Raw genomic sequence first — 25205 nt, 5'->3', positions numbered from 1 at the left:
TACAATTTTTTAGGGTTTGATTCCGGTGCAGCCTCGTCATTAGATTTTGTTGAATCACTCCTGACTTATTAAATGTTCTTTTCAGTTTCTGTTTTTCTGTGTGTGCACACAGCACTGCAGGCTCACGCCCTTTTACGGCCATTGACAGGGTTGTTACCTATTTGCTTATTGGGAAAGCTCACTTTCAACTTGCGAGGACACGGCATTCGTCAAAATAAGAACCATTTGTAAACATTGCTGCATTCAAGAAGGTGTCATGAAACTGACGTAGAGTTTTCTAAAATAAACTTCTTAAGATCAAAGATATTTGTGAATGAGGCTAAATGTCATGTTGGCCAAAACAATACAGGTTTCTCGCCTCTTCAACATGATATTTTTCCAATTATAACCGTGGACTCAAAGATCAACCGATTAGGTTTTCAGTGGTCAAAGGTCATGTTGCCTTTCATTGTGTGAGTCTGGAAGAAATTCATGTAGACTGAATCTGTGGTTGGCGAAGGTATAACACCGCAGGGTGAAATGATTTGTCATCATTAACATTTGCTCAATGATGGTATCACAATTAGAAAGGCTTTGTCTAGATTCTCACCCCGAGGTCCTGACCCTCCCAGGGGTCTTCATTATGAGGCGAGTGAGTGCTACAGGTCTTTAGTCATCAAGGACACGGACGTCTCCTCCTGGATTGTGGGACATTAACATTTCCCATCATGGGGACTCATTTCTCACAGTGGAGAATACATTAGGTTGCAGAGGTGATGAATCACCTCTGCTTATCGGCCAGTACAGTACATGATGTACATCGCTGCACAGAACATTTGACTCCATAGGTAAAAAACTAATTTAATTCTTGTACAGAATTGAAGGATGTTTGTCGTCTGTCAGCCGTGAAACTATTGTGTGGTCCCCGGTCATGTCCTGGAGATATGGAGATATTCTGTATTGTCACGCTGACCCGTCAACACCTCAGCAGTTAAACCCTGCGTATCACAGGGTGTTACTTTTATCACTAAGGACAAATCTCACACTCACCACTGTCCTCTGTTCCACTTGGTTAGCTGGACGTCCTCACAGTCAAGAAGAAACAGTCATCTGACGTTATTCACTCATAACCCTCTACTGATGAATCTCCCAATCTTTTCTTTTCATTTTCCTTTTTTGCACATTTGTAATTGCGTACAAATGTTTATTCATAGGTACAAAACAGATTGTTATAAAAAAATGTCCTTGATTTTGGAAGAACTGGGTTCAGGTATTTTTCATCTTTTAAGTGGAGTGAGCTTCAATCTCCTACGTTGGAGATTTCAAATCAGTATTTATTTGCTGATTGTGAATGTCTCCTCTATTATATAAACACTGGATACAATATAGAAATTGTCGAATTTCTCCACAACTGCTCGTCCAAAGAACTTTCCAAAAAACTCACTTGAATCCTCCGAAACTCGCTCACAAAGTTTGAAGTTGTCAGACAGAGATTTTATATTTATATTTTGACAACACCCCCTTAAAAAAGAGTACAAAAAAGAAAATACCAAAAATATGTTATTCACAACGTTGTGTTTCCCGGCAACACAAGGGATTGAGTTCAACTCAAACTTTTTACTTTAAAAAGTGAACTTCAGACATTTCTTCACTGAAATCTAACTTGTAGCTGTTTGAACATCAGGTGCAAGGTTTACACAACGTGTCACAACAACATCTGTGCAACCTCTGGCACAGCTGTGGTTTCACATCTCGAAGCTTGTGTGTCTGTGTTGTGACTTTTAACCATGTGCGAGACCTCAGTTGAATGTTTTTTAACCGGATTCTCATAAGTAGAGCGGACTCGTTTCTCGGCTGTTGTTGTAGATCCTTGACAAATCTTTTCTCTGTGTTTGTGATGTTTAAAAAAACCAGGTGTGGCAGTGTGGCGGCAGCGTGGAGGTCCTGCCCTGTGCGCGCATCGCCCACATCGAGCGCGCTCACAAACCCTACACGGAGGACCTAACTTCTCACGTGCGGCGAAACGCTCTCAGAGTTGCCGAGGTTTGGATGGATGAGTTTAAAAGCCACGTGTACATGGCCTGGAATATTCCCGTGGAGGTGAGCGATCCTTTTCATCACATCGTTGTTTTTCTATCCTGTTACATTTGTTAGTTTCCTCTTCCAAGGCAGGTCTGAATTTGATGTATAATCTTGTTCTGCTTATCTGTGGTGAGTCATCTACAAAAGGAAGGTTTCATGATTCTTGCATTCTTGTCTTAACAAAACCAAGTGATCCGATTTTAGAGAAATGCAAAAAACTGTGGAAATCGGGTTTCAGGAAATTAATCCTTAGATGTTTGGTCACTTTGAAGGTCCCTGGTTTTTAATCAGCAACTCTTTTGGAATCACTGCTTTCTTCCATTCAGATTATCTCTGTGGTATTTGACCTTGACTTAGTTCGACCTAGATCTAGTTTAAGATCTGCAGAAAAGAAAGGAAGTGTTTTGTGTTTTACCGCACGGCCTGTTAAGAGATTCACTGCATATCCTATTTTCATATGAACTGAGTTTAAATGGTAAAGTGTATCATAAATATTTTGACCTCACATTGTCTGGAAATATTTCTGGGAATTTTTTTAAACAATATCTGTGTTGGGATCAAATCTGAATTAATAAAATGTTAATTATAGTAAATACATATTTTCCTTTGAAAAATGAATTAACCTTTTGCTAATAACCATTTAAAATGCAACACCATAAGCTGAGAGTTAAATTACTGAGGAGAAAAATACCCTTAAAATTTCAAAATGTAAAATAGCATTAAACCATTTTGAGCTATACTTTTCTATGAAGTTATTTCAGTTTCTAAGCTTTATTGTCAGTGAGGCTGAATCAGCCATATTGCCCAGCATATTTCAGATGTCAGCTCGAACCATTGACGCATCTTTTTTTCAGAAAAGGAGGAAAACAGAAGCCGGCCTCTGTATCACCTGCTCCTGTCTCACCACAGATGGGTGGACTCATGTACCAGACGCCTCCAGGAGGCTCAAATGTTATGATTCACATCACTTCACGAATTGATGAGAAATCACAACATTTCATGGTCTGAAATAAAAACATGCCCCAGAACAAATCTATACTTAATATGATTCAATACATTTTAATAGCAGTTAGAGGATTCAATGGAAAAATAACATTTTAAAAGGTCAATTGAAGAAACTAACTGCACTACAGATGTGCATTAAGAGCACAATGATATGTACAGAAATAATAGAAAATGTGCATATCAGTTTATGTTTTATTTTATAAAATATATTCTTTTGAATCCTTTTATTTGAGGCTTTATTGTATTATTTCAGATATTGGAATAAAGCTATCTGCAGAGTCAACATGAATCTGAGACAAAATGTACAAGCTGCACACTGTCTCCTGCTCTTCACAGCTGTGGAGAGGATACATATTTTTATTTGATCTTCATCTGGATTGACTGAATTAAAATAAATAATGGCACCATGTTGCCTAATGTTAAATGTAGGATGGCTCATAGGCAAAGTCAAATGTTTATTCACTGAAGCTTATTTTACATCTCCTGCATAATCTGTTTGAATATGTAAATCCGTGTTATGAATAGATGAACATCTGCAGGCAATTCACTCAGTCAATAATGAGGCATTTAACACAGTCCCTACTTAAGAAGCATGGAAATTTAGCCCCAGCTTCAGCCCCTGGATTTAACTATACAGCAAATTTGGTTTGGTTAAATTTACCTCTGAGATCAACACAGTGCCAGCGTTCATATTAAGTTATAACATTTAATATTATTTGTTAGAATTTTCTTGCTGTATTTGTTGGAGATGCTAACCTCTAAGATGCAATTAGGGTTTTTTAATACAGGGTCTAGCCCCTCCAACAGGTCACAAAAAAAGTATTGTCTAGATTTAATCATCTTTTTTTAGTTATTATGGTGTTGTTTGTTTATTTTATTAGATACACTTTCCTGTGTGCCAGTAAGTGAAACCATCTAAGTAGAGAACAATGCTGGGAGCCCCTGATTTATTCCTAGCAAGGTGTATTTTATGATCTTATTAAGTTTGTCTATGTACGATCTTAATCTCAAGAGTAACCTAAGATTTATTTATATCTCACAGGAAATTCATATGCAAACAAATCAAATTAAATGAGTGCAAAGCGGAAAAATCATTAAAAGCAAGGTGATATAAATTGGTCTGGAGAATGGCAGTGCTAAAAAAATATGTTTTAATATCGGAAGTTTACACCAACTTGAAAAATATATGACACACGAATGTGAGTTTATTCAAAAAAGTTAGTCTCATTTTCACTTGTCCACTATAATTTAAACTTCACCAATTAAAGCCATTGTATTTCGAGTTGGTAAACAAATTTCGCTTTGCATTGTAGTTTTCTATATAGGTTCATCAGTGTATTTTGTACCGGTATCCAGGTCAGATCTATCTGGATCATTGGTCTGCATCAAATTCACCTGTTCACAGATGTTTGTACTCTATATAGTCTTTTTTGTAACATGAATGGGAAAAAAATCTAAAGTTTGGCCATAATCTATGTGTTGTTTGATATTCATGCTAAAAGGAGGTTTGCCATCAGGGCCAAAAGTAAGAAGATCTGTTTTATCCTCACCCAGTTTTCTAAAGTGTCAACAGATCCAGCCTCCAATTGCTTTCATGAATTCATTTAGTCTGTTTAAATCACTGAGATCCTCACATTTCACTCACAAGTAGAACTGAGTTCCATTTGCATATAAATTAGAAGATATATTCAAAACAGAGAATTAGAACGCTTCATGGAAACATACAGATAGAAAATAACACAGGTCCCCGAACAGACCCTGAAGGGCACTCCACAGTCCATTCAGAACCAGTCATTACACTAATGTCGCAAGATTAAAACAGAACGTGCCTGAAACAGGTAGAACTCAAAAACATTTTTAAGTGGAAATAACGTACGTAAGTGCTTTAAAACCACAATTACAGTCAAGACTTACCAGTGATGGAAATGTACTTTTCCATCAGTGTTAACATGAGAGGGGGGCTGAGTGGGGCTGTGTGCAGGATCTGCTGCCATGATACTGTCAAGGGTTCCCAAGTCTGAAAAGGAAAGAATATCCAAACCCTATAGAGGATCCAAATACACAGCAAATGGCGCTGAAATGCTTTTTAATGGACCATTGTCACTTCTTCACAAACATGGTAAAACATTGTTATGCCCTGTGTGGAACTATTTGTCTGCGTGTGTGTGTGTGCGTGTTGGTGTGTGGTTGTTGTTGGATGAATGCAGGACTCGGGGATTGATATTGGAGACATCTCGGAGAGGAAGGCCCTGAGGAAGAGGCTGCAGTGTAAAACCTTCCGATGGTACCTGGTGAACATCTACCCCGAGATGAGGATGTACAGCGACACCATCGCATATGGAGCAGTAAGCCGCCTCCATCTTCATCCTTCAATTCAGTGGCAGCAAAAGCTTAAAAAGAAATGGCTTTGCCCCATGTCTGTAAATCATTCTAATCCCTGGTGGGATCGGGATGGCTGCAGTCAGGAACACAAACGGTTCCAAGAAGAAGTCACTTTGACTCTTTCCTTCCTTAAAATCGCACTAACTTTGTTACGTTGGTGTTTTTGAAACAGATATAGACACATATATACATGAGTTTTAAACTGACTTTAAATATAGATGCAGGGTCTTTCCAGCAGGATTGTTTTACTCGGTGACGCCAGATGAACTGTCAACAGGGCACGCTGGCAGTGTTTCTATTTGCCCCCTGGTTGTTCTCAAACAGCTTTATTTCCACGGTCCTCCCACCTTGCATTACAGTGACGCGCCCTAATACACGGTGACACACATACCGTAGTGTTATTTCACTGCTATATGGGATGTCCCCCCTCCCCCCTCCCATACACACTGACAAATGGTGGATGGATATAACCGGGGAACAGAACGACCTCATTACGATCACGTCTCTGACACTGTTGACCTCATTATCCTTTAGTTGTGACATGCATCCGATGGGTAAGCCAGTCCCCGGTGGTTTGAGGAGTTACTGCCAGAGAGCACATCAGTGTCCGTGTTCAACAACAGAGCAGTAAAAACAGAAAGGACCTAGGAATAGATTACGTTACAGAAAAATACATTTTCCGAGTCCTAATTGTTCCGTTACCTCTTGATATGCTTTGTATATGACAACAAGCATGTTCGGGGATTTATATTGAAATCCCTCTCGTTAATCTATGTAAAATTTAATTAGCTGTCAGAACGGTGTCGTGGAAGAAGTGTGCAGTATCTCCGGAGGATGATTAAGAGGGCTGCAGCCATGTTTAGCGGCTCCGTGGGGTGGAACACAGGCAGAGTGATGCTTCGAGCCAGTCTCACCATCTTTATTGTAGAGTGTGGTCTTTCAGTTTGACAGCAGCACTTGGTGATTTCACGTTCAGATCCTGTCACACTCAAAACCCTGCACTCACACTCTAACATATCCTGCTTGTTCTCAAACTTCTTATTTCAAGTTTTACTTAAGTACAAACATCATTTATGAGAGCTCCTGACCTGCAGGAGTCCAATTAAATTAGTCATCGGTCAAGTTTTTCACTCATGGATTGTATATTTCATTGGTTTATAGCACTTTAAGTGAATATAAAAATTACACCTCCTGGGTGGATCTTCCTTGACACAGCTGGTGGCAAGCTGCTCTTCAAGCCAGATTATGTTAGCCTGCTGCGTATTGTATAATATTACTGTGGACGTAGCTGTGCTGATGCAGCACCAGCAAAAAAACATTCCAGTGCGTCATCCCCTGTTATTGTTGATATGTGTTCCTCCATATCAGGGGCAGAGACTTTACCTGGCTCTCCTCCTGTTGCAGTCTTCAGTGGCCTCGCTGTGGGGAGGTGATAATGAGACTTTTACTTTCTGCATCTCTGGACTAGGGACTTCAGTCTCTGAACTCATAAAGCTCTGCTTGTTACTCTTCAATGTCATTTTCATGTTTGAACAATTCTGACATTGGGCAGGAAATGTAGCCTTGTATAGTTTTATTCTTCTTATGCTAATTTGCGATCCTCTTGCACTTTCTCAAAAAGATCAGCTGGCCTACATCATGTATGTCATTTGCACATTTTTCTTAAGATGGAAGTTGATGAATCTGACATGGCATGTTTATACTCACCATAAGAACAAATGTAGGAGAAATTTACTAAAAGAATATGAAAATGTGCTTGCATAAGACCCATCCTCTTCCTGGTGTGTGGCCCAGCCGCTCCATATTCACCAAACCATGCCAACATCAGAGCATTCCAATCTGGATTTATTTTGAAGCTCTTTTAATTCCCCTCCATGCACCTCCTATGTTTTACTCTGAAATATGTCACATTACAGAAAGCAAAGATGCTCTAACTGCTGCTTCACTGGGGTTGATTCAGGCTAATCGTGCCTCCACAGGTGTCTCTCATTGTGTTGCATATTTTGTTTCGCCCACACAGTAGAAATGTCGAGACCTGAGCTGTTGCACGGGACCATGTGCTGCCTGTGGATTTAATGATTATCAGTCAGATGTAGACGCTTCCCGAGCCAATGGGGAGATGAATCATCCCAAACCGTTCTTTTGATCTCACATCTTTACCTGATCCACCACACACACACACACACACACCACCGGCCCTGGAACTCCCCGCGGTGCAGTGTGCATCACGCAATCAGGCAAACCTTTGTCATGAAACGCATGAATAACCCTCTGGGCCTCAAAGTCTGAGTCATGTTCATCAGGCAGAATGCATCTGATTTACATTTTCATGAAGAAATGATGAATTTAAGAGGATTCAGATTATGATTCACATGTTAGTTTGCTCAGGTCCAGCTTCATCTCAATGTTCTGTAAATAATCCTTTCATATTCACATCACAGTGAAGATGCTGGTTACTAATGTTTGATGTCAGCATCTTTGGTTTGTGATGCTCTTTTCTCAGTAAGCATCACAGCAAGCAGCTTGGATAGTAATTTATTTCCTCAAGTAGAACAAATGCACTTCAGAGGGCAGGGGTTGCATGTGGTAGGTGTATGTCCCACCTTTATTTGTCAAATTCTTATGAGTAGCACTGCTCTCCAGGGCACCATGCTTTCTTCACCTAACCACTTCTTGCCTTCATCAGAATGGTGTCTACGGCATTTATAGTTCTCCTTTTTAAGTATTATGTCCATTAGTCAGACGTTCATTGTTTCAAAATTATTTCAGCCTCTCTAATATTTCAAAATGAGCTCCATTAATTCAAAGTGAGGTGAAGCTTTTCAATCTCTCATAGTTCATGTATAACCCCAGAGTTTCTTCAAAGACGGTCCTAAATGTTCCGAAAACAAAACCCTCTTTTATGACTTTATGTAATTGTCAAAATTGTGAAAATCTGAATCTTTATTATTTATGAAAGAAGTGGTGTACAAGGAGCATCGTAACACTGAATGCAATATTTTCAGTTTGTAAATTCAATGCGTTGTAACCTTGGATTCTCTTGATCCTGCTCCCATTACTAACAATGTTTATTGCACCAGAAAATATAAATAAAATTCTGATGTAAATCACATTATTCTGTCCACTTGAACCCACACAAATCTGAGAAGAATCTACAAATACTCTGAGATCTATCTGTGAATACAAAGACTACACAGAGCTGCCACTTCCCAGTGTAGCTGCTGAAAAGAAAGATTTTACTGATATAGCTGCTTGAGATATTTGAACAGTTTTGCATCCAACTGTAGCTGTTGATTATTATTTCCATTATGGATGAATCTGCTGGTTATCTCACCATTAATCAATTGATTACTGACTTTGCCCCCTGAAATATCTTTGTCTGTTTGTGTGTGTGTGTGTGTGTGTGTGTGTGTGTGTGTGTGTGTGTCTGTCTTTCTTTCAGCTGAAAAACTCTCTGAAGAACGATCTGTGTCTTGACCAGGGACCTGACAACGACAATGTTCCCATCCTGTATCTCTGTCACGGGATGACGCCTCAGGTAAGAGCCCTCCTGATTCCCCTCCTCTCTCTCTCTCTCTCTCTCTCTCTCTCTCTCTCTCTCTCTCTCGCTCTGCACCACAGTTTCACACAGCGAGCAGCATATTCCCAGTTTTAATATATCACCACTATATTTTACTTGCATCTTGGGCTTTTCTTCCTCAATAAAACCTGTTCCGTCATGAAAAAAAATGACTTGTCTTCCCGCGGCTCTTTCGATTCAATCAAACTCAGTAGCCTTACCTTATGAAAATGAGATTGAGTTTTCTCTTTTGCCCTTTGCGGAAACCGTCCTTGTTATTTTGGAATACATATTAAACTCTTCTCCATTTTTCATACGCCTTCATTTAAGGCTGGCATGTCCTAACTGAATACTGAACGCTCAGAATAAAATACCACATTATGGAAAACACATCAGGTGAAATCCTGCTTTAGAGGTTAGAACTTCTTCCCCTCTCTCTAGCTTTCTTCAGTTTAATGTAAGCTATTCAGAAAAACTGATCCCTCACCGGTTTATTTCAGCAGTTTCTCCAATTACATGGTGTTTTCTTCTGAAGGAAACATCTCTGCCCAAACAACAGGGAGTTGTAAGTGTTTTCAAATGTTAGCTCTGCTGATGATCATTTACAGTCTCCAGCCTCCTCCAGCTCCTATCGATCCGTCCGTCCCATTACGTCTGAGCAGATTGTTTTCAGAGATTATTCAACCTTGCTGTGACAGTTATAAACTTGTCTCCCAGAGTCAGACTTGATCTCACATTATCCCTCTCAGCTCAAGTGAAGCTATTGGCAGGTCAGTCGCCTAATTGACGTTTGCGTCGCAGTGCAAATTAAAACTCTTTCAGGGGGAAATCTTTAGTCCAACGTTTGTGTTAATCTTGTGGAATCTCAAGTTCTTGAAAACGCTCATTAGTCAACTTCTGCTGTCCTTTATGAGACCTTGATAACTTGAAAAGTTGTTCATTATAAATATGTTATGTGCTATAAATCTCTCATTCATCCAGGCATATCAAACAAAGGATTGAAGGAGCACCAGCATTCCTAATGAGATTAGGGATCTCTTTTGCAAGACAAATCTAGTCTGTTCTATTTTTATATTTCAGTGTTACATCATCAGGAGGAATTAGCCCAATTTGCCTCTGTAATGGTTCAGATTCACAGAGTGGTGCAAATATTTGCCGTAGTCAGTCAAAACGTGATACTGTCAGTGCCAGTTGCTTTTCAGTGCAGGTGCTGTGGGAGAACTGGGTTTTTGTGTCAGAAGGTGCTGCGGTAAATGCAGAACATCGACGCGCTGAACGAAAACTGCACAGGCATGCGTGCAGGGATGAGAATTACAAAGCTCACAATCAAACACCTGGCTGACTTTACAAGATCATGCTGTCAGCAAAGCGACAGCGCGGCACTTCAGCTCGAGCCGAAATAAAAACATACCGACTTCAGCACAGCGACAATAAGAAAAACCTCAGACACATACGGCCCGGCAGCCTGCGTCGCATCAACACAGAATTTGCTCCCGTCAGACTGTTCAAGCGTCTGTGAAGGAGGCTGCTGAAGCGTTATCAGACAAACAAGAATGGAGTGAAAGGATAAGAGTCAAAGACGGATAAGCAAATGGGGCACTGGTTCGAACATTTTGGGGGTCCTGAGTCAGAGGTTTCCAGTCAGAAAAATCCTGATCCCACTTGATGCAATGACTTCTACTTAAAGAGACTCTGCTAAATCGCTCGCTCGATATGAATCTGACTCCCCCGTCCCCGTCTCGGGCCTCTTTATCGTTCGGAGTCTACAAACCAATTAATCTGCCCACTCTTGAATTTAGTTTTCGTTAATTTGTTTGCTGAACTCGCTGGTGGCGATCAAAGTACTTTGATTTTTTTGTTTAGATAAATGTTCCAGAAAAACATTATAAAATCCCTTTAACTGTTAGTTTTGTAAAAAAGAGTATTAGTATTAGAGTATTAGCGGTAACATTTGCATGAAAATTTGCAAGTGTGAAAAATAAAAGCACTCACAGCATATGTGACGTAAATAAATTTACAGATGCAACAATATTTACGTCTCAAAAATCAGTCTTTTTATGAAATGTTGGACAATTTGCCTCTTTTGAATGTGTCTTTGGTGAAGCGGCCACAAGATCAAAGACATGTGAAGGTGCCCCTGACAAGACAGTGTTTTCCTAAAGGGAGGAAGAAGCCAAATGGGCCTGGAGAAACTGTTTGACCTTTAAAACTGCATTGCTTTGCATAAGCTTGTTCAAAACTGGAGGGAAAGGTACAATACTACCTCCTAAAATGCGGTACGTGTTTTGCTCCAATTACCAATCTCATATATTCACACAGGGCACATCCTTGTTGTTCACTACTTGTTTATCATTCCGTTCGCAATACACCAAATTAAAGCCAGTGTTACGCCGTTAAACTCTGGGCACCGTGATGCAAATACAATAAACACATACTCTCTCTCTTCACTCTCTCTCTCTCTCTTTCATGCTTACGTCTTTATTTTTGTCTTTTTAATGCCCAACATGCTCGTCCTGCAAATGGTTATTAGGTTTTTTTGAGCTTCATTTGAGCAAACTGTCCTACAGGAAAGGAAGGATTCCGTCATAGAGGGCACCGTTATTTGGGTTTCTCCCCAAATTCCTGAATTAATCATGAGCGGCTTTTGTGTGCCTCTCCTTGTCTTCCCCTGTCCTCCTTTCAGTCAGGGTAGCTGTATAAATATGCATTTTTAGTGTATGTAAATCCATCTCATAGACGTCTCTTTCATAGTCAAGACCACCGGAGAGCCTCATTTACTGCATAATTTATCACCTGTATGGTCACATAGGGCTGAGGAGAGGCCATTATCAAAATGTCACCTCAGACTTCTGAGCATTCGGTGTATCGCAGCCCACAGGTTGTTCACGGCAGGATTTGGTGTTTGTTGCAGAATGTTTACTACACCAGTACCCAGCAGCTGCAGGTCGGGCTCCTCAGTCCCACTGTGGACGATGACGACAACAAGTGCCTGGTGGACGTGAACGGCCGACCTCGCCTCATCGAGTGTAGCTACGCCGCGGCCAAACGCATGAAGCTCCACTGGCTCTTCACTCAGGTAACACCCCCCCCACACACACACACACACTCACACACACATACACACACACACACACTGTCGTTAGATTAGATTCAACTTTATTGTCATTGCACGGTACAAGTACTTATACAACGAAATGCAGTTTAGCATCTAACCAGAAGTGCAAAAAAAGGCAGTAAAAGTGCAGAGTACAATGCGTATTTAAAGTGGAATGTAAATACAAAAGATATGTACAGTAAGAAAAATATATGGAATAGTACAGTATTAACAGGTTTTGTATGATATAAGAACTATGAGCAAGATAAAAATATATATTATATATACAAATATATAAATATGAATATACTATAGGCGGGATAATACAGTAGTAAAAAAAGTAACAGTGTAGTGCAAATGTTCAAATGTTCAAATTAATTCATTGAGCAGCCTCAGTTACTCTAATCTGTCAAAGCAACAAGGGGTGGATGTAGGTCGCTTATTCGTGCAAGTGGTTTAAGAGGCTCCAGCCTGCAGCTCATTCACACGCGAGGAGCCATATGAAACTTTGCGCTGTGTTGAAACAGAGCGAGCAGCCACGTCGCAGAATGCCCCATATGACAGCGAGTGAATTCGATTTACAGCACGCTTTGATTTGGGCTCAAAAGACCTCACATTGTTGTCTGCTAAGCTGTCAGCGCAGTTTTAATTATAGATTTATGTTCCTCTTTCAGCCAAATGTGTATGAAATCCCAAATGTGCGTCACATTAAAAGCTTGTTATGATGAATATAGTATTCTCTTGATCATGTCTCTTATGGACGGCTGCTAGAGGTGTGTACATATGGTTTTGTAGCATAATTGGCAGTAGGCACGAAAGTGTTTTATGCGCTTTAACACATCTCTTCACTTATTATTTAGTTTGTATAATTTAGTAAGAGGGAGTCGGCAAGCCTAGAGCGAATCATGTCTCTGAAATAAGGCGTCAGTTACTGGATGAAGGTTATTTTATTTATTTTTTATTCAAATGTTGCTCCATTCTGCACAGAACCTGATTAACTGAAGATACTCTTAATCTGCCTCCACTGTAAAGACCTCAAAGTGGTTTTGATCAGCCTCGGTTTGTGGATTTGGAATGTGGAATTAAATATGTGCATGGTTGCATGTTTATTAGTCATGAGTTAGTCCTCATTAGGAAAAACAAACACATGTTCAGTGGGAAGACTGTACGGTTTGGTTGGCTCATGGATATGTGTGGGTTATGCCTGTTACAAATATCTGTATATAGCATAGTGAATTTAATGTAAACCCCATAGCATCCTAACTAAAATAACGATGCTCTGTGCTGTACATCATATACACAGTACATTCATTATCCAGCTCCTGCAGGCTGTTATAAGAAGAACACCCAAATAGTGTGTGTGCACGACTTGGCTGAGAAAATCCCAGAGCAGCTCTTTCTATCAGCGTTTCACATTTTCATGGATTCTGGGTTTCATTTATCTGAATAACAGCCCACAGCTTTGATTCAAACCGATCTGGTGTCAGGCTTAGTGATGAGTTGCCTCCTGTTTGAGAAACAATGAGCCAATCAGAGCTCCGCAGGCAGATTGAACAATACTGACGTAATCGCTCTGTGCAAGATAAAAAAAACTTGGTTCACTGTAAAGTGTGGGGCTGGTGCTGCCCTGACCTATTACTGGCTCCACATCTGCCTTATTGGCAATTCAAAAAAGGGGAATATGTGTTCTTCCTGTTCTAATTTCTCAGTTGAATATCATAATAATTGAGGTGTGAGTTGTTTTTTGTTATACTTTGCAAACAGTAGTTTTTGAACAGCGCATCTTATCGTGTGTGAATCTTTCCATCACATGGAGTTGCTCTGTTGTCATGGCGATATTATCATCTTTGCAGTTCGCTCGTTCACAGCTCGGCTGGAAGCTGTTGTTCCCAGAATAGAGATTCAATACACGGAGGATCTAAATGAATCTGGCTTCCTACAAGTGATACACTTTAGTTTAATGTCTTGATTGCACTTGTGAGCTGGCTCAGGGCAGCGTTACATATTGGCCCATAAATGCCTACTTACAGCAGTTAATACCAATCTGCTATGTATAAAGAAAGATGTCTCTTGGAGCCTCAGTGACAAAAAAATAATTTAGCTCACAGTCGGTACAACCAGTCCCATCTTTAGTTTTTCCCTCCCCAGTCCCTCTTCATTCCTCTTGAGTGATTGGCAGGAGCTTCCTCCTCAGAGCTCTCTCTACGCTGTATTGAATGGTGATGGCTTCCTCTTCAGTCACACGTCCTTTTTCAACCCTGACACTGTAATAGAAAAATGCTCATTTCATCAGGCTCCCTCAGCTCAGACAGGCAACAGCTGTCTTACTAAAGTTTGTAAAGAGTTGGACCTTACTTTATTTTTGCTCTAAAGGTTTTTCCTCTTCCTTCAGGCCCCATATATATCAGACCTAGGTCTTGGTTCCAAATTGTTCTGTTCTTCGAGCCGCGTGCCCCAGCATATTCAGTTTAAATTAAACAATAGATACTATATTAACGTACTTTGAATGCAAAGTGGCTAAAGTTTATGGGTTAAAAAGTAATTGAACAGATACACATGAGGTGAGCAAGTAGATTGCAGGTCATCATTCAGTGGGATATGAGTCTTGAAGGTAGGGTTGGTAATTTGTTTCTGAAACACTTTTTATCTTATTTGTTGAAATCCTTGTAGCCGTCTACATTTGGTATGAAAGTCAAAGTTCATGTAGCCGTAGCCTTGACAGGAAGGCGGGATGTATCAGTGTAGCCGGCTCTCACTTGCTTTTCCAAGATTACCAACCCGAGCTTTAAACATACAGCCATGGAAGAAAAAATGAAGCTTTTTAAGATCAGGAGAGTGAATATACTCAACTGCTCTACTCAGTGTCATGATCTCAGTCTGCCTGAGCAGAGCTTCTCCTGCTGGAGATGAAACAGAGCGACCCTGCAACATGCAGGAGCTGAAGGAGGCTGCAGTGAAGCTCTGAGAGAGCATCACCGGGGAATCTACAAAGTGTCCACTGAAACCTGTGGGTCATTCACTGCAAATTATTTTTCCTCAAGTATTTTGAGCCCCTGCGTCTGTGGACACCGTGTGTTAAAGGAGCTGTATCGCCGACAGAGTTCTTTCTGTACTGATGTAAACCAACTCAAATTAAAGCTGAGACTTGGCACTTTAATGCAGCGTCTGTTATTTGATGTCACACTGAATGTGCCGAAGCTCAGCGCCTGAAGAACAAAAAATGTGTATCTGTCCCAATACCACTTCAGCACCACATGTTTTTTCTTTCTGTCGATCACTTGGTATTGTGTATTTTTTTTCCCTTTTTTCGCTGTCTTCATTTGGTCTATTCATCGTGTGCATGCTCTCACAGTCTTGGCATTGCTCAGAAGAGGGCTAATGACTACACTGGCAATCGCATTGTTGTGTTTGCCTTGAAACCATGTTGATGATATTTGGTGGGCCCCGATGAGGGCGGTTGTGTGAATCAGCCAAAAGCGCCGAGAGCCCAAGCCGCTCCGGCAGCTCCCATCAGTATCCATTCACAACAGAGTGGGTTTAAGAGGAGGCAACTTACATAGCTGTTCTAATTGTTCTACTGGAGCTCGGCCCCATTTTAACCAGCCTGTTTGTCTTTTCAGGGAGGATCCATTCAGAACAGGAAATCGAAGAGATGCCTGGAGCTGGTAGCGAGCAGCGACAATGAGTTCGGCTACCAACTGGCTCTGCAGAAATGCTCTGGACAGAAGTGGTCCATCACAAACGTTCTGTTCAGCAGCTTATTATGATTGACTGCTGAAAGGGACTCCTGACCAAATAGCACATCGTTTTTTGGGGGGATTTGTGCACATGTGTATGTGCGTGACCGCGTGTGTGACTGGTGCATGGTTGAGCATGTTTTTTTTTTAGCACTTTTTGAGCAGTCAATATCACATCACAAATGTTAAACATTTTATTTTGCCTACAGGATCCGCCCTCGTTGGTGGACACTTTGCAGATTTGACGAGGTAGTATATTGAGTATATTTTGTGGTAACAACAGTATAGTCAGATTTTTGTTGACTTGAAAGACGTAATGGGTTCAGTATGTTTTTGTACTTTGTTCATATTTGCTACTGTGTAGCAAGTTCTCTGAACCGGTCCCTGCTGTAATTATGTTCTTCTTTTAGTGTCTCAGGTTTGTAGGTTTATTATGAGATTCATCTGAACAGTTGTGGGAAAACGTTGGAATAAATCTGAAAGCATTAAATAATTTTCTAAATGTAAATATTTCAAATGTTTGTCATATAAAACAGTAAATTGATGATTACTGATGTAAACTACTTAGTGCCAGTGCCTCTTTTCTTTTTCTTTTACGGCACAATTTATTATTCACACATTGATAAAAGATGTTACCTTGGAATTGAATCTCAAAGGACTGGAATCTGTCGCCGCTTTGAAATTGATTATTGACTCTCAAAACTTACTGAGGTGCACCGAGAGTTTAATACACTGTAAAAGATAATAACGCTGGGAAATATACAAAACATAAGGAAACCATATCTATGAATAAATTCATATGCGTCAAACCATAATAACAGGACAAAACATGTATTCATCAAAAGTGTATGCTAATTCATAACAGATGTGGTACAGCATATGTCAGCCATTTAACACATACAATTCATGTATTTGTCCTGTAAGATGAACATTTTGTATTCAGCACACTTAAATAATTATTTTAGAGCACAACTGGGCAACTTAAAGATGAGGTTTATATACAATTTTACATCTGTCTTAAAAGAATAGTCGGGTGACCATACATACCAGTTGTTTACCCTTATCATTAATTCTGTTTACACTGGGCATTAAGAGAGTGTAACATAATCCATAATAATTCACATAAAACCATGCTTTCTTTTACTGTTCCGTCAAATTGGTGGTGATTTCTCTATTTGTCTGTTGCTCTCACAGAGCCACCATAGATTTGTCTACAAAGTGGAACCTGTTGTTGAATAATGTACACACACTCTCACTAATGTGCGCACACATCTGTAAAGCACAGGGTCCTGGAAGTGATGTCGTCGGTTTGTATCCACAACTGCAGCTGAAGCCGAGAAACGGCTGCGACTTGTGCGCGCACCTGGGGAGGAGACGAGTGGCACAGCCTGTTTTCAACATGCCAGTCCTGATTACCATCCACATTCAATCAGCGCTCGGCAAACCATGGCATCAAATATACATGCAAACCCACTTTCATCAAAAGGGCCACTAACACAGCTTGATCTATGCAATGTGTGCGCCTCTGCCTGCTCCAACTTTTGAATGAAAGAAATTCAACAAAGCAGTATCCCCATGCACATCCCAGCAGCTTCTACTGGTTCGACCTCTCATCCTGACTGCCTGCTGGTGCACTTCCCGAACCTTCCTTTCAGCTTGAAAATAACTGTAGATACAGAGTCTGTGTGTGTTCATTTGCTCAATATTCTATTATCATACATATATTTATCACCCTTGTTGATTTAGCACTTCTTCTTGTGCCATAAAATGACTCGAAAAAGGGGGGAGGTTTTTTTAGGTTTGGCACAAAGTACACTGCCGAGACTTCAATTCCCTCTAAATCTGGAGTAAAAGACACATCTAACTGTATCCCATGGAGATTGAGACGTGGAGCTGTTTCTGTCTGAGCATGAGTCACATGCACTATCTCAGAAAAGTGCTGTCCTGATTTCGATGAAGACGTTGTGATAATATGTCTGCTGTGCCTTCCACGTCCAGCATTTGCCAAGTTCTAATAATTGTCCCTGTTATAGAAATTCCCTTCTGACCTTTAACAGGTACATCCACTTCCTTCCTGGACGGACTGGCGTGAAAATTGTGTTCACATCTGCACATCGTCACAGGATATACAAACGTTTTTTTCTTTTCAATTTATGCGCTTCTTCATTTGAAAATTGCTAGAAATAGGATTTGGCCTCATATAACACAAAATGAGCAATAACTGCATGGACCGAAAGGACACCATGCACTATTTCTGGGAACATGATGTCTACTGTGCATGAGAAGAAATTCCTCTCTGGAAAATGTCCTTGAATACAGTTGTGCTGCTCCCCATCATTGTTAAATCCTTTTGCTAAACTAAGAGAAGACCTTAAACATGCTTTTGAAATATTAGGCTATACAGTGGAATTACTTTCGGAAGGTCAGGTGAATGTTCACTTCACTTAATGTCAAATACAGAGTAATCACTGGGGACATTTGATTATCAGTGAATTACTTCACCTACATCAGGACAAATGTAAGTTAAGTCAAGTCAAGCGATTAGGAAAATAATGAGGTTACAAATGAGTGTTTAATTAGGAACATTATAGTGTTTTTAAATTGACCATTGACCTTCCTAATATTTATTATCCAGTTAATATCTAAGATATTAACATCCTGTTCAAACGTTAAAAATCTTTTGACTTGTTTTATTATTTATTGATTTTATTATACTTTAGTTTTATTTGTACAAAACCAAACTGTACAAATTTAAATGTGGGGCTTTACAGCGGTTTACACATCCTACTGTTTTTGGCTGAAACTCCAACATAGTTATTGGCTGGAATGTTTCATAAGCCTATTGTCTTTATACTGTTTCCAGTCTTTATGCTGAGCTAAGCTCACTATAGCTCTAGCTCCGTATTTTCCATGCAAACATAGGATCTATGAGTCAGACACCATTAATATTCCCATGAATCTGGACAAATAAACATTAAAATGTCAAACTATTTCTGAGAATAAATCTTAGTCACTTTCCATCTCTCTCTCTCTCTCTCTCTCTCCCCCCCCCCCCCCCCCCCCCCCATCAACCTCTTTTCTCTACCTCTACGATTCATATTTTGGTGGCAGTAGGCTCTGAGAGGCAACATGTCTTGTCATTATTTTCTGCCCCATGATGCAGAGACATGAAACACAGGGTTTGGTGTTGCTGGCAGCCTTGGGCGATCAGGGGAGTCAGCTGGGTTTTGGATACCCCGGTGAAAGGAAGCTGGATGTCAGAAATGAGGAAGCCTGAACGCTCCCCAGGATCCAGAGAGGCGTCTGTCTCTGTTATCTCTCCTGCAGGTGAGCCACAGGTAGCTGAGGGGAAGCTGTCATTACCGCAGGGCGTACGGGACAACACACACACACACACACACAAAGAAACCAAAACAGGTTGTGTTATAATATCAAAATAAACATTGACCCTGCCAAAGATGAAATGACTCTTCACTTACAATCTAAAGCAGCAACAAAATGTTTATACACCAAAAAAAACTGATTTGCCAGGAGAATGCACGTGGGCGTGAAATCTGTGCCGGCTGCACGGACCAAATGTTCCACGTGTGGATAAATGACACCGTTAATTTTTTTCTGTTAGAGCGAATCGCAGCTGTGCCCTCGTTGCCATGGCTACAGGCCGAACGCTGCATATTCTCAGATTTCCCTCAGGCGTCAAACCACAGGTGAGCGTATCAGCTGGAAAAACCTGACAGGGTTTAATTGCCTGTAGGGTTATATTTAACTCTCATCTTTGGCCATTTTTGGCTGCAGTCCAATGTTTTGAGCTGTGCAAATGAAGCAAGTGTCAAAACTATTTGTTATGTTTTATATCTGTCTGTGTCGTACGTCAAGACAAAGTGCAAATGAGCGATATACAGCAGAAATATAGTTCTTGACAAGAGGAAAAATGAAGTGGAGGTTGATAATATTTAATATTTATCAATTAGTAATGGATTGCATATTGCTAAAACATTCATAAATTGTTAACGTTCTACAGTTTATATGGTTTAAATATAAGCACTTTAAATTAACCCGGCTCTTCTTTCTTTCAGATTCTAATTAGTGTATCTATAAACTGTAGTAGTCTTTTAAATTATATTGTATATACGTGAATAATAAAATCACCACTCAAGTATATTAAATAATGTATAATAGTATAAATGATAATAATCTTAATGCGAAAACAAATTCTAAACTACAGACGACAATGGAATCATTTAGTTTTATTCTGCCTACAGAATACTTCAAGCAGCTTTATTCATCAATAAGAAGAATAACAAATTTAGTTTGTAGTTTAGCTTCTAAAGCTGCATTTATTATCTCTTTGGGAAACAGGAAGTTATAAACACAACTGACACTGTTTTCGTCTCATACCAACTTCAGAGAGAAATATCTGTTCAGGCTGTTTTAACATTTAATAAGTCGCACTGATTTATTTTATCCTCAGTCGTGGAAATGACTTTTATTTGGTCCCATAGAAATTACATTTACACTTGTCAAGATGTGATTTACATAATGATTAGTATCAGTAATTACTTTTTCACTAAGTTAACAAACTTCACTTCCACATTTTGAAAAAGGATTGCAGTTAACAATTCATAATTTTATCATTTTAAGAAATATGAATTATTATTTTACAATCAACTTATTGACCACTTTGCAACAGCTGGGTACTTGTATCTTGCACTGCATGTTGAAACTTGTCATTGTATATGTCCTTATGCATTTAAAATAGCAAGTGTGGTGGAAAATACACAAGCATTTCACATAATGGTTTAATTTATTGATCATATGAAATGTTGATTAATGCAGCTTTAAAATCTTCACTTATTTCAATTTGTTAGAGATGCTAAATTCCTTTTTTCCTACTGTCCATAATAGTCATTTTGTTAAGTCACCAACGAGCCTGAATGTTACATATCTCAGCTCTGCCAGTCACTGAAGTCATCAACACTGAGAGGAGATTTTCAGAAGGCTCATTGCCTGAGCAGCTGGGATGCCACTGTACTGCTCTTGTTATATTCCCTAAGTGCTAACAAGTGAGAGGATGTAGATAGTGTGATACTTCATCCATCTAACTGGCTCCTGACAGTGATAGATGAGGATCCACGAGGAAGCCTCTGAATCAGATTAAACTGTGAAAATGACTATTGACTGTATTATCTGAAGTCTATTTGCTTTTAGCTCTCAGGACGTTCTAACTGGAGTAAAATCTGTCTTCCTCTGTGGAAAGTCTTTGTTAGTGTTCTCCATGTTTCGAAGCAAACATCCTCTGCCACTGAATCACTCAGGTGAGGGCCGGCTTCTCACAGCTCAACACAGGAGCAGAGAGAGAGTTCAAGATGTTTTTATCAGCAACAAGAGAACAGAATGTATGATACTGGGAATGTGTCTCGGATTCCAGCGAGTTTGTTGTTCTGACCAGTCCAGCAGATCCACATCCAGAATGGAGAGAGGCAGACTGAGAGGCTGACTTATATCTGAGTGAGTACATGTGACAGTGGCTGGCTGAGTGTAGCAGGGCTGGCAGGCTGATCCTGGATTCAGGCAAAATCACAACAGATAGTTTCAGGCAGACTAACCCAACAGAGGACAGGAAGCAAAGGAAGTAACAAAAACACACAGAATATCATCAAACAATCACAGATGAAAAGCTGAGTCTCTTGAATACATCAGGCTCAATGAAAACAACCTGTGTTGCTCAAGCCTGGAGTAAAGAAATGAGTGAGACTGTAATTCCTGACATGATTTTCCTCTTTACGTGTTCCCTTAATTAAAGCACAATTAATTCAGTTATTCTGAATGGCGGCCTCATTAATCTATCACTGCTAGATTGAGCCACAGAGCCTTAATATTACACCAAAACACAATCACTGCAGTAATTTGATTAAAGCTGGTGGGTTTTTAAAATAATTATCTTGTTCAGGGTTTTTTTACAAAATAATCACAACATGTTTGGAGGTGTATGGTTATCTTAAAAAGGGGTCTTTTAAATAAAACCACATGAAGATAACCCTAACTCAGGTTAATTGAGATTTTAACTGATATATAAAAGATAAATAAATAAGTCCAGTATTATCTGATTTGATTGTATGATAGCTCTGACTTTGGTCTCTACCATCTCTTGTCCTATCTGTTGCTGAGCAGAAGACTTTGACTGCGACCAGCTGGTTAATGTGGCCAAAACCAACACAATGAACCAAAACTTTGAAGTTCTGGTTTGTTATAAAGCCCTTTAAAGCTAAGGGGAGCTGTAGATGTGAGTGATGATGATATAGCAGGCAACTCCTTCCATATTCCATATCTTTTTTTATTGTCATTGTCATGCTCTAGTGTTATGAAATATTGGTTATAGTCATTAAAGGGTTGTTTTTTTTTAAATATGACTCATTGAAGATAACGGAAAAATATCTAAGACTCAAGAGTAAAAACTTTATTTGCCACTTTATTTCAAGTACTAGTATTAAACTGTCTAAGCATTATATGCTAAAATTAAAATAAGAATATCTCACACTCATAATGTAGCTGTTAAAGTTAAAAAAAGTTAAAGTAGCTTTATTGTCAATTTCTTACATGTTCAGAACATACAAGGAATCGATACAACGTTTCCCACTCTCCCACAGTGAGACATATAAAGTGCACAGGCACAACAGATAACACAAGACATTTCCTAATACTAAGTAAACATACAGAATTTTTTAAGTACAGTAGCATAAGGTTCTCTAAAAGTGTAAACGCAGTGATTTAAGTGATAAAGTGCAAACAGTATAAGAGACAGTTTGTTGCAGAAGTAAACATACAGAATTTTTTAAGTACAGCAGCATAAGGTTCTCTAAAAGTGTAAACGTAGTGATTTAGCTGTACCTATGTTAAGGGTTTTCTAAATATAACATCTGCTTTTTTTTTGTATATTGTTGTTCATTATCTGTTTATCCACTTGACATGTTGTTTAAAACATTAACGTGAAATCATTTTTTCCTGTGTATGTCTGAGGACAGAAGTCATGGAGACATGTGGCTCAGTGAAAGCCTGTTAGTCAAGTCACACAGGAACAAGTAGAGAGTGGAACTGCACAGGTCAATGAAAATTTAATCACACCTCAAAGGCTTATTCCATCTGTGTCACACGTACAGTACATGCTATTTCCACAGTATCGTTTGTTTGACGTTTGAAGCTCCGAGCAAACACGCTGACCTCGATGCAAAATAAATCATTTATTGGCAAACGGCATCTGTCAAGCAAAGCGCGGCGGCAGTTGGAGCTTTGGAAGGAGAGCAGCTCATTTCTATGACCACCTGGCTCTAAAGTTATCATGCGTACACGTAACACAATAAGCTCTAATCCTCAGTATATTGCAAGACAAAATCCATCAGTAGACTATTCCTGAATGTCCTTACAGAACTCAATTAGATGAGCCTTGGAAAACAGATTGCTTTCCACACCGAAACTCACAGAAAGAGATATCCCCCCCACCCCCACACCCCCGAACAGCTGTCTCACACAAACTTTTAAAGATGTATTTCCTGGTTTACAAAACAGAGGTTACACATTCATTTTAAGAGATAGAAATAAGATAGCTCTCGTGTTGCCATTTTCGGTAAGATTATTCATAACCGGGAAGAACATATTTTTGGAGATTCGGTGTGAGCCTCCAGGCTACACTGGGATCTTGTTTTTATGAATCAGGTACTTGTAAGATACTGAGAATGTCTAAGTATCTAAAAAGTTCTCAAATGTGGGGAAAGTGGGGAATAAAAATAGGCAGTGAAAAAGGAGGAAGAAGTAGGATAATAAATAACTTGGGATTGATACGAATGAGGTGTGGGGGCTGTGTGGGTGATATTCTGGCTGTTCTCTCCCTTTTCCAAAAATAAAGATTTTCTTCCGAAATGCATCTTACCACGGCCACATTAAGGAATCAGCTGTACCTTATTCACACATTACCCTTTGCCCTGTAAATCACAGGCTGCACATTTACTTACAGACAGATTTGTTAAGCTTTACTTATAGAGCTGGATCAGCTCCTGTTTGCAGTCGGCTGGCTGTAACTTCACATACATGCTATATGTTTTTATCAGTTATGAACCACAGAACACTGCATTTTATTCTAATGAGAACATTTTAAATTATTACAAATTCAGTCATGCATAGTTCTTCATGGAATTATATACACAACCAAAAGCTTATTTGAAACAATCAATATTGGCATTATTATTCTGCTACGCTGACATGATGATAATGATGTCATATAGAGATGCATATTATTCAAATTCCTATTGATATTCCTATTAATATTTACTATTAGTCATTGGTTCTGCATTATTCGTTGTAAAATTTTGATTTTTATTTAATTTACGGTACACCTATACTACTATTTATTTGTATCATTATTGTTTTAACTTATATTTTTAGACTTAATTCTCCATAGGTTTATTCACTGTAATCTATTTTAATATCAGGAATTTTAAAATCAATAAATTTCTTATCTTAATTTATATGCAACCAATCTGATTAGAGGCGTGATCTAAAGTTAACTTAGATCAAGCATCATTCGTCATTATATGATATAAACAATGAAGATTATATCAAAACGAAATGTATGTATTACAATATGAAAAGTAAGAATTGCCTGAATGGGCTGATTACATCAAATATCAAGCTTCGTCGTACAGTGATAGCGTTTAAGTACAATATGGCAGCATCAAAATCAATGTATCACAGAGGTAAGTAACAGGTATTCCTTAGATTGACCAGCACAAAGCTTTACCAGTGCAGGTACAGCCTGTTTATTTGCACACAAAGTAAAGAAATCACAATATGAAGGAGATACACAAAATGCAGACAAGAGATTTTAAAAGGGAGGGGTGTGCACGGATTGATCAGTACCCAGAAAACCCATTTGGAAATTTTGGATGACTCTCTTGCTCCATTTGTAAACAAGGCCAGGGATTCATTTGGGAGAGCCCGACACAGTTTGTTAACAATCGCTTGTTTAATATTCTTCACACGCTGCCATTCTCAATGAAAACAAATGACCTGAGCGGCAGGAGACACCGGGGTGAGCAACTCTGATCTTGTTTTCCTGGAGTAGGAGATGTGACAGGTTTTTAGATGCTGAAACTGTTTGAAATGCAAATTGACTCCGTCGGTAAGAAACAAACACCCACGAGCGAACGAACAATATGCAAACTCACAAACAGGTGCGGTCTTGTGTATTGTAATGGTCACAGTTGTGTTGCGCTGTGTTCTTGTGAGACTACAGTGACTCCAATGAGCAGAGATGTGTCCTGCACAATAAACTTCAGCTGAACCCCACTCTCCAACTTCCAATAAGGCGGCTGAT

General features: G+C 39.4%; 1 protein-coding gene across 2 annotated transcripts in view; it reads left to right on the top strand.

Annotated features, from left to right (window-relative positions):
- galnt18b (UDP-N-acetyl-alpha-D-galactosamine:polypeptide N-acetylgalactosaminyltransferase 18b) overlaps positions 1–16896 on the top strand; it is a 97286-nt gene extending 80390 nt beyond the window's left edge. Inside the window, exons 7-11 of one of the 2 annotated variants that reach the window (XM_062385107.1) lie at positions 1894–2079; positions 5274–5411; positions 8891–8986; positions 11919–12083; positions 15722–16896. In XM_062385107.1, coding sequence (XP_062241091.1) covers positions 1894–2079; positions 5274–5411; positions 8891–8986; positions 11919–12083; positions 15722–15868 — 732 coding nt within the window. In that variant the 3' untranslated portion in view covers positions 15869–16896. The remainder of the gene's footprint in view (positions 1–1893; positions 2080–5273; positions 5412–8890; positions 8987–11918; positions 12084–15721) is intronic. The other variant, XM_062385108.1, reaches the window with a different exon arrangement.
- Positions 16897–25205: the final 8309 nt, after the last annotated feature.

This window comes from Platichthys flesus, chromosome 1, assembly GCF_949316205.1.
Source record: "Platichthys flesus chromosome 1, fPlaFle2.1, whole genome shotgun sequence".
In the NCBI taxonomy this organism is placed as follows: Eukaryota; Metazoa; Chordata; class Actinopteri; order Pleuronectiformes; family Pleuronectidae; genus Platichthys; species Platichthys flesus.
Note: the sequence above shows the minus strand (reverse complement) of the source record. Positions and strands in the feature narration are given on the sequence as shown.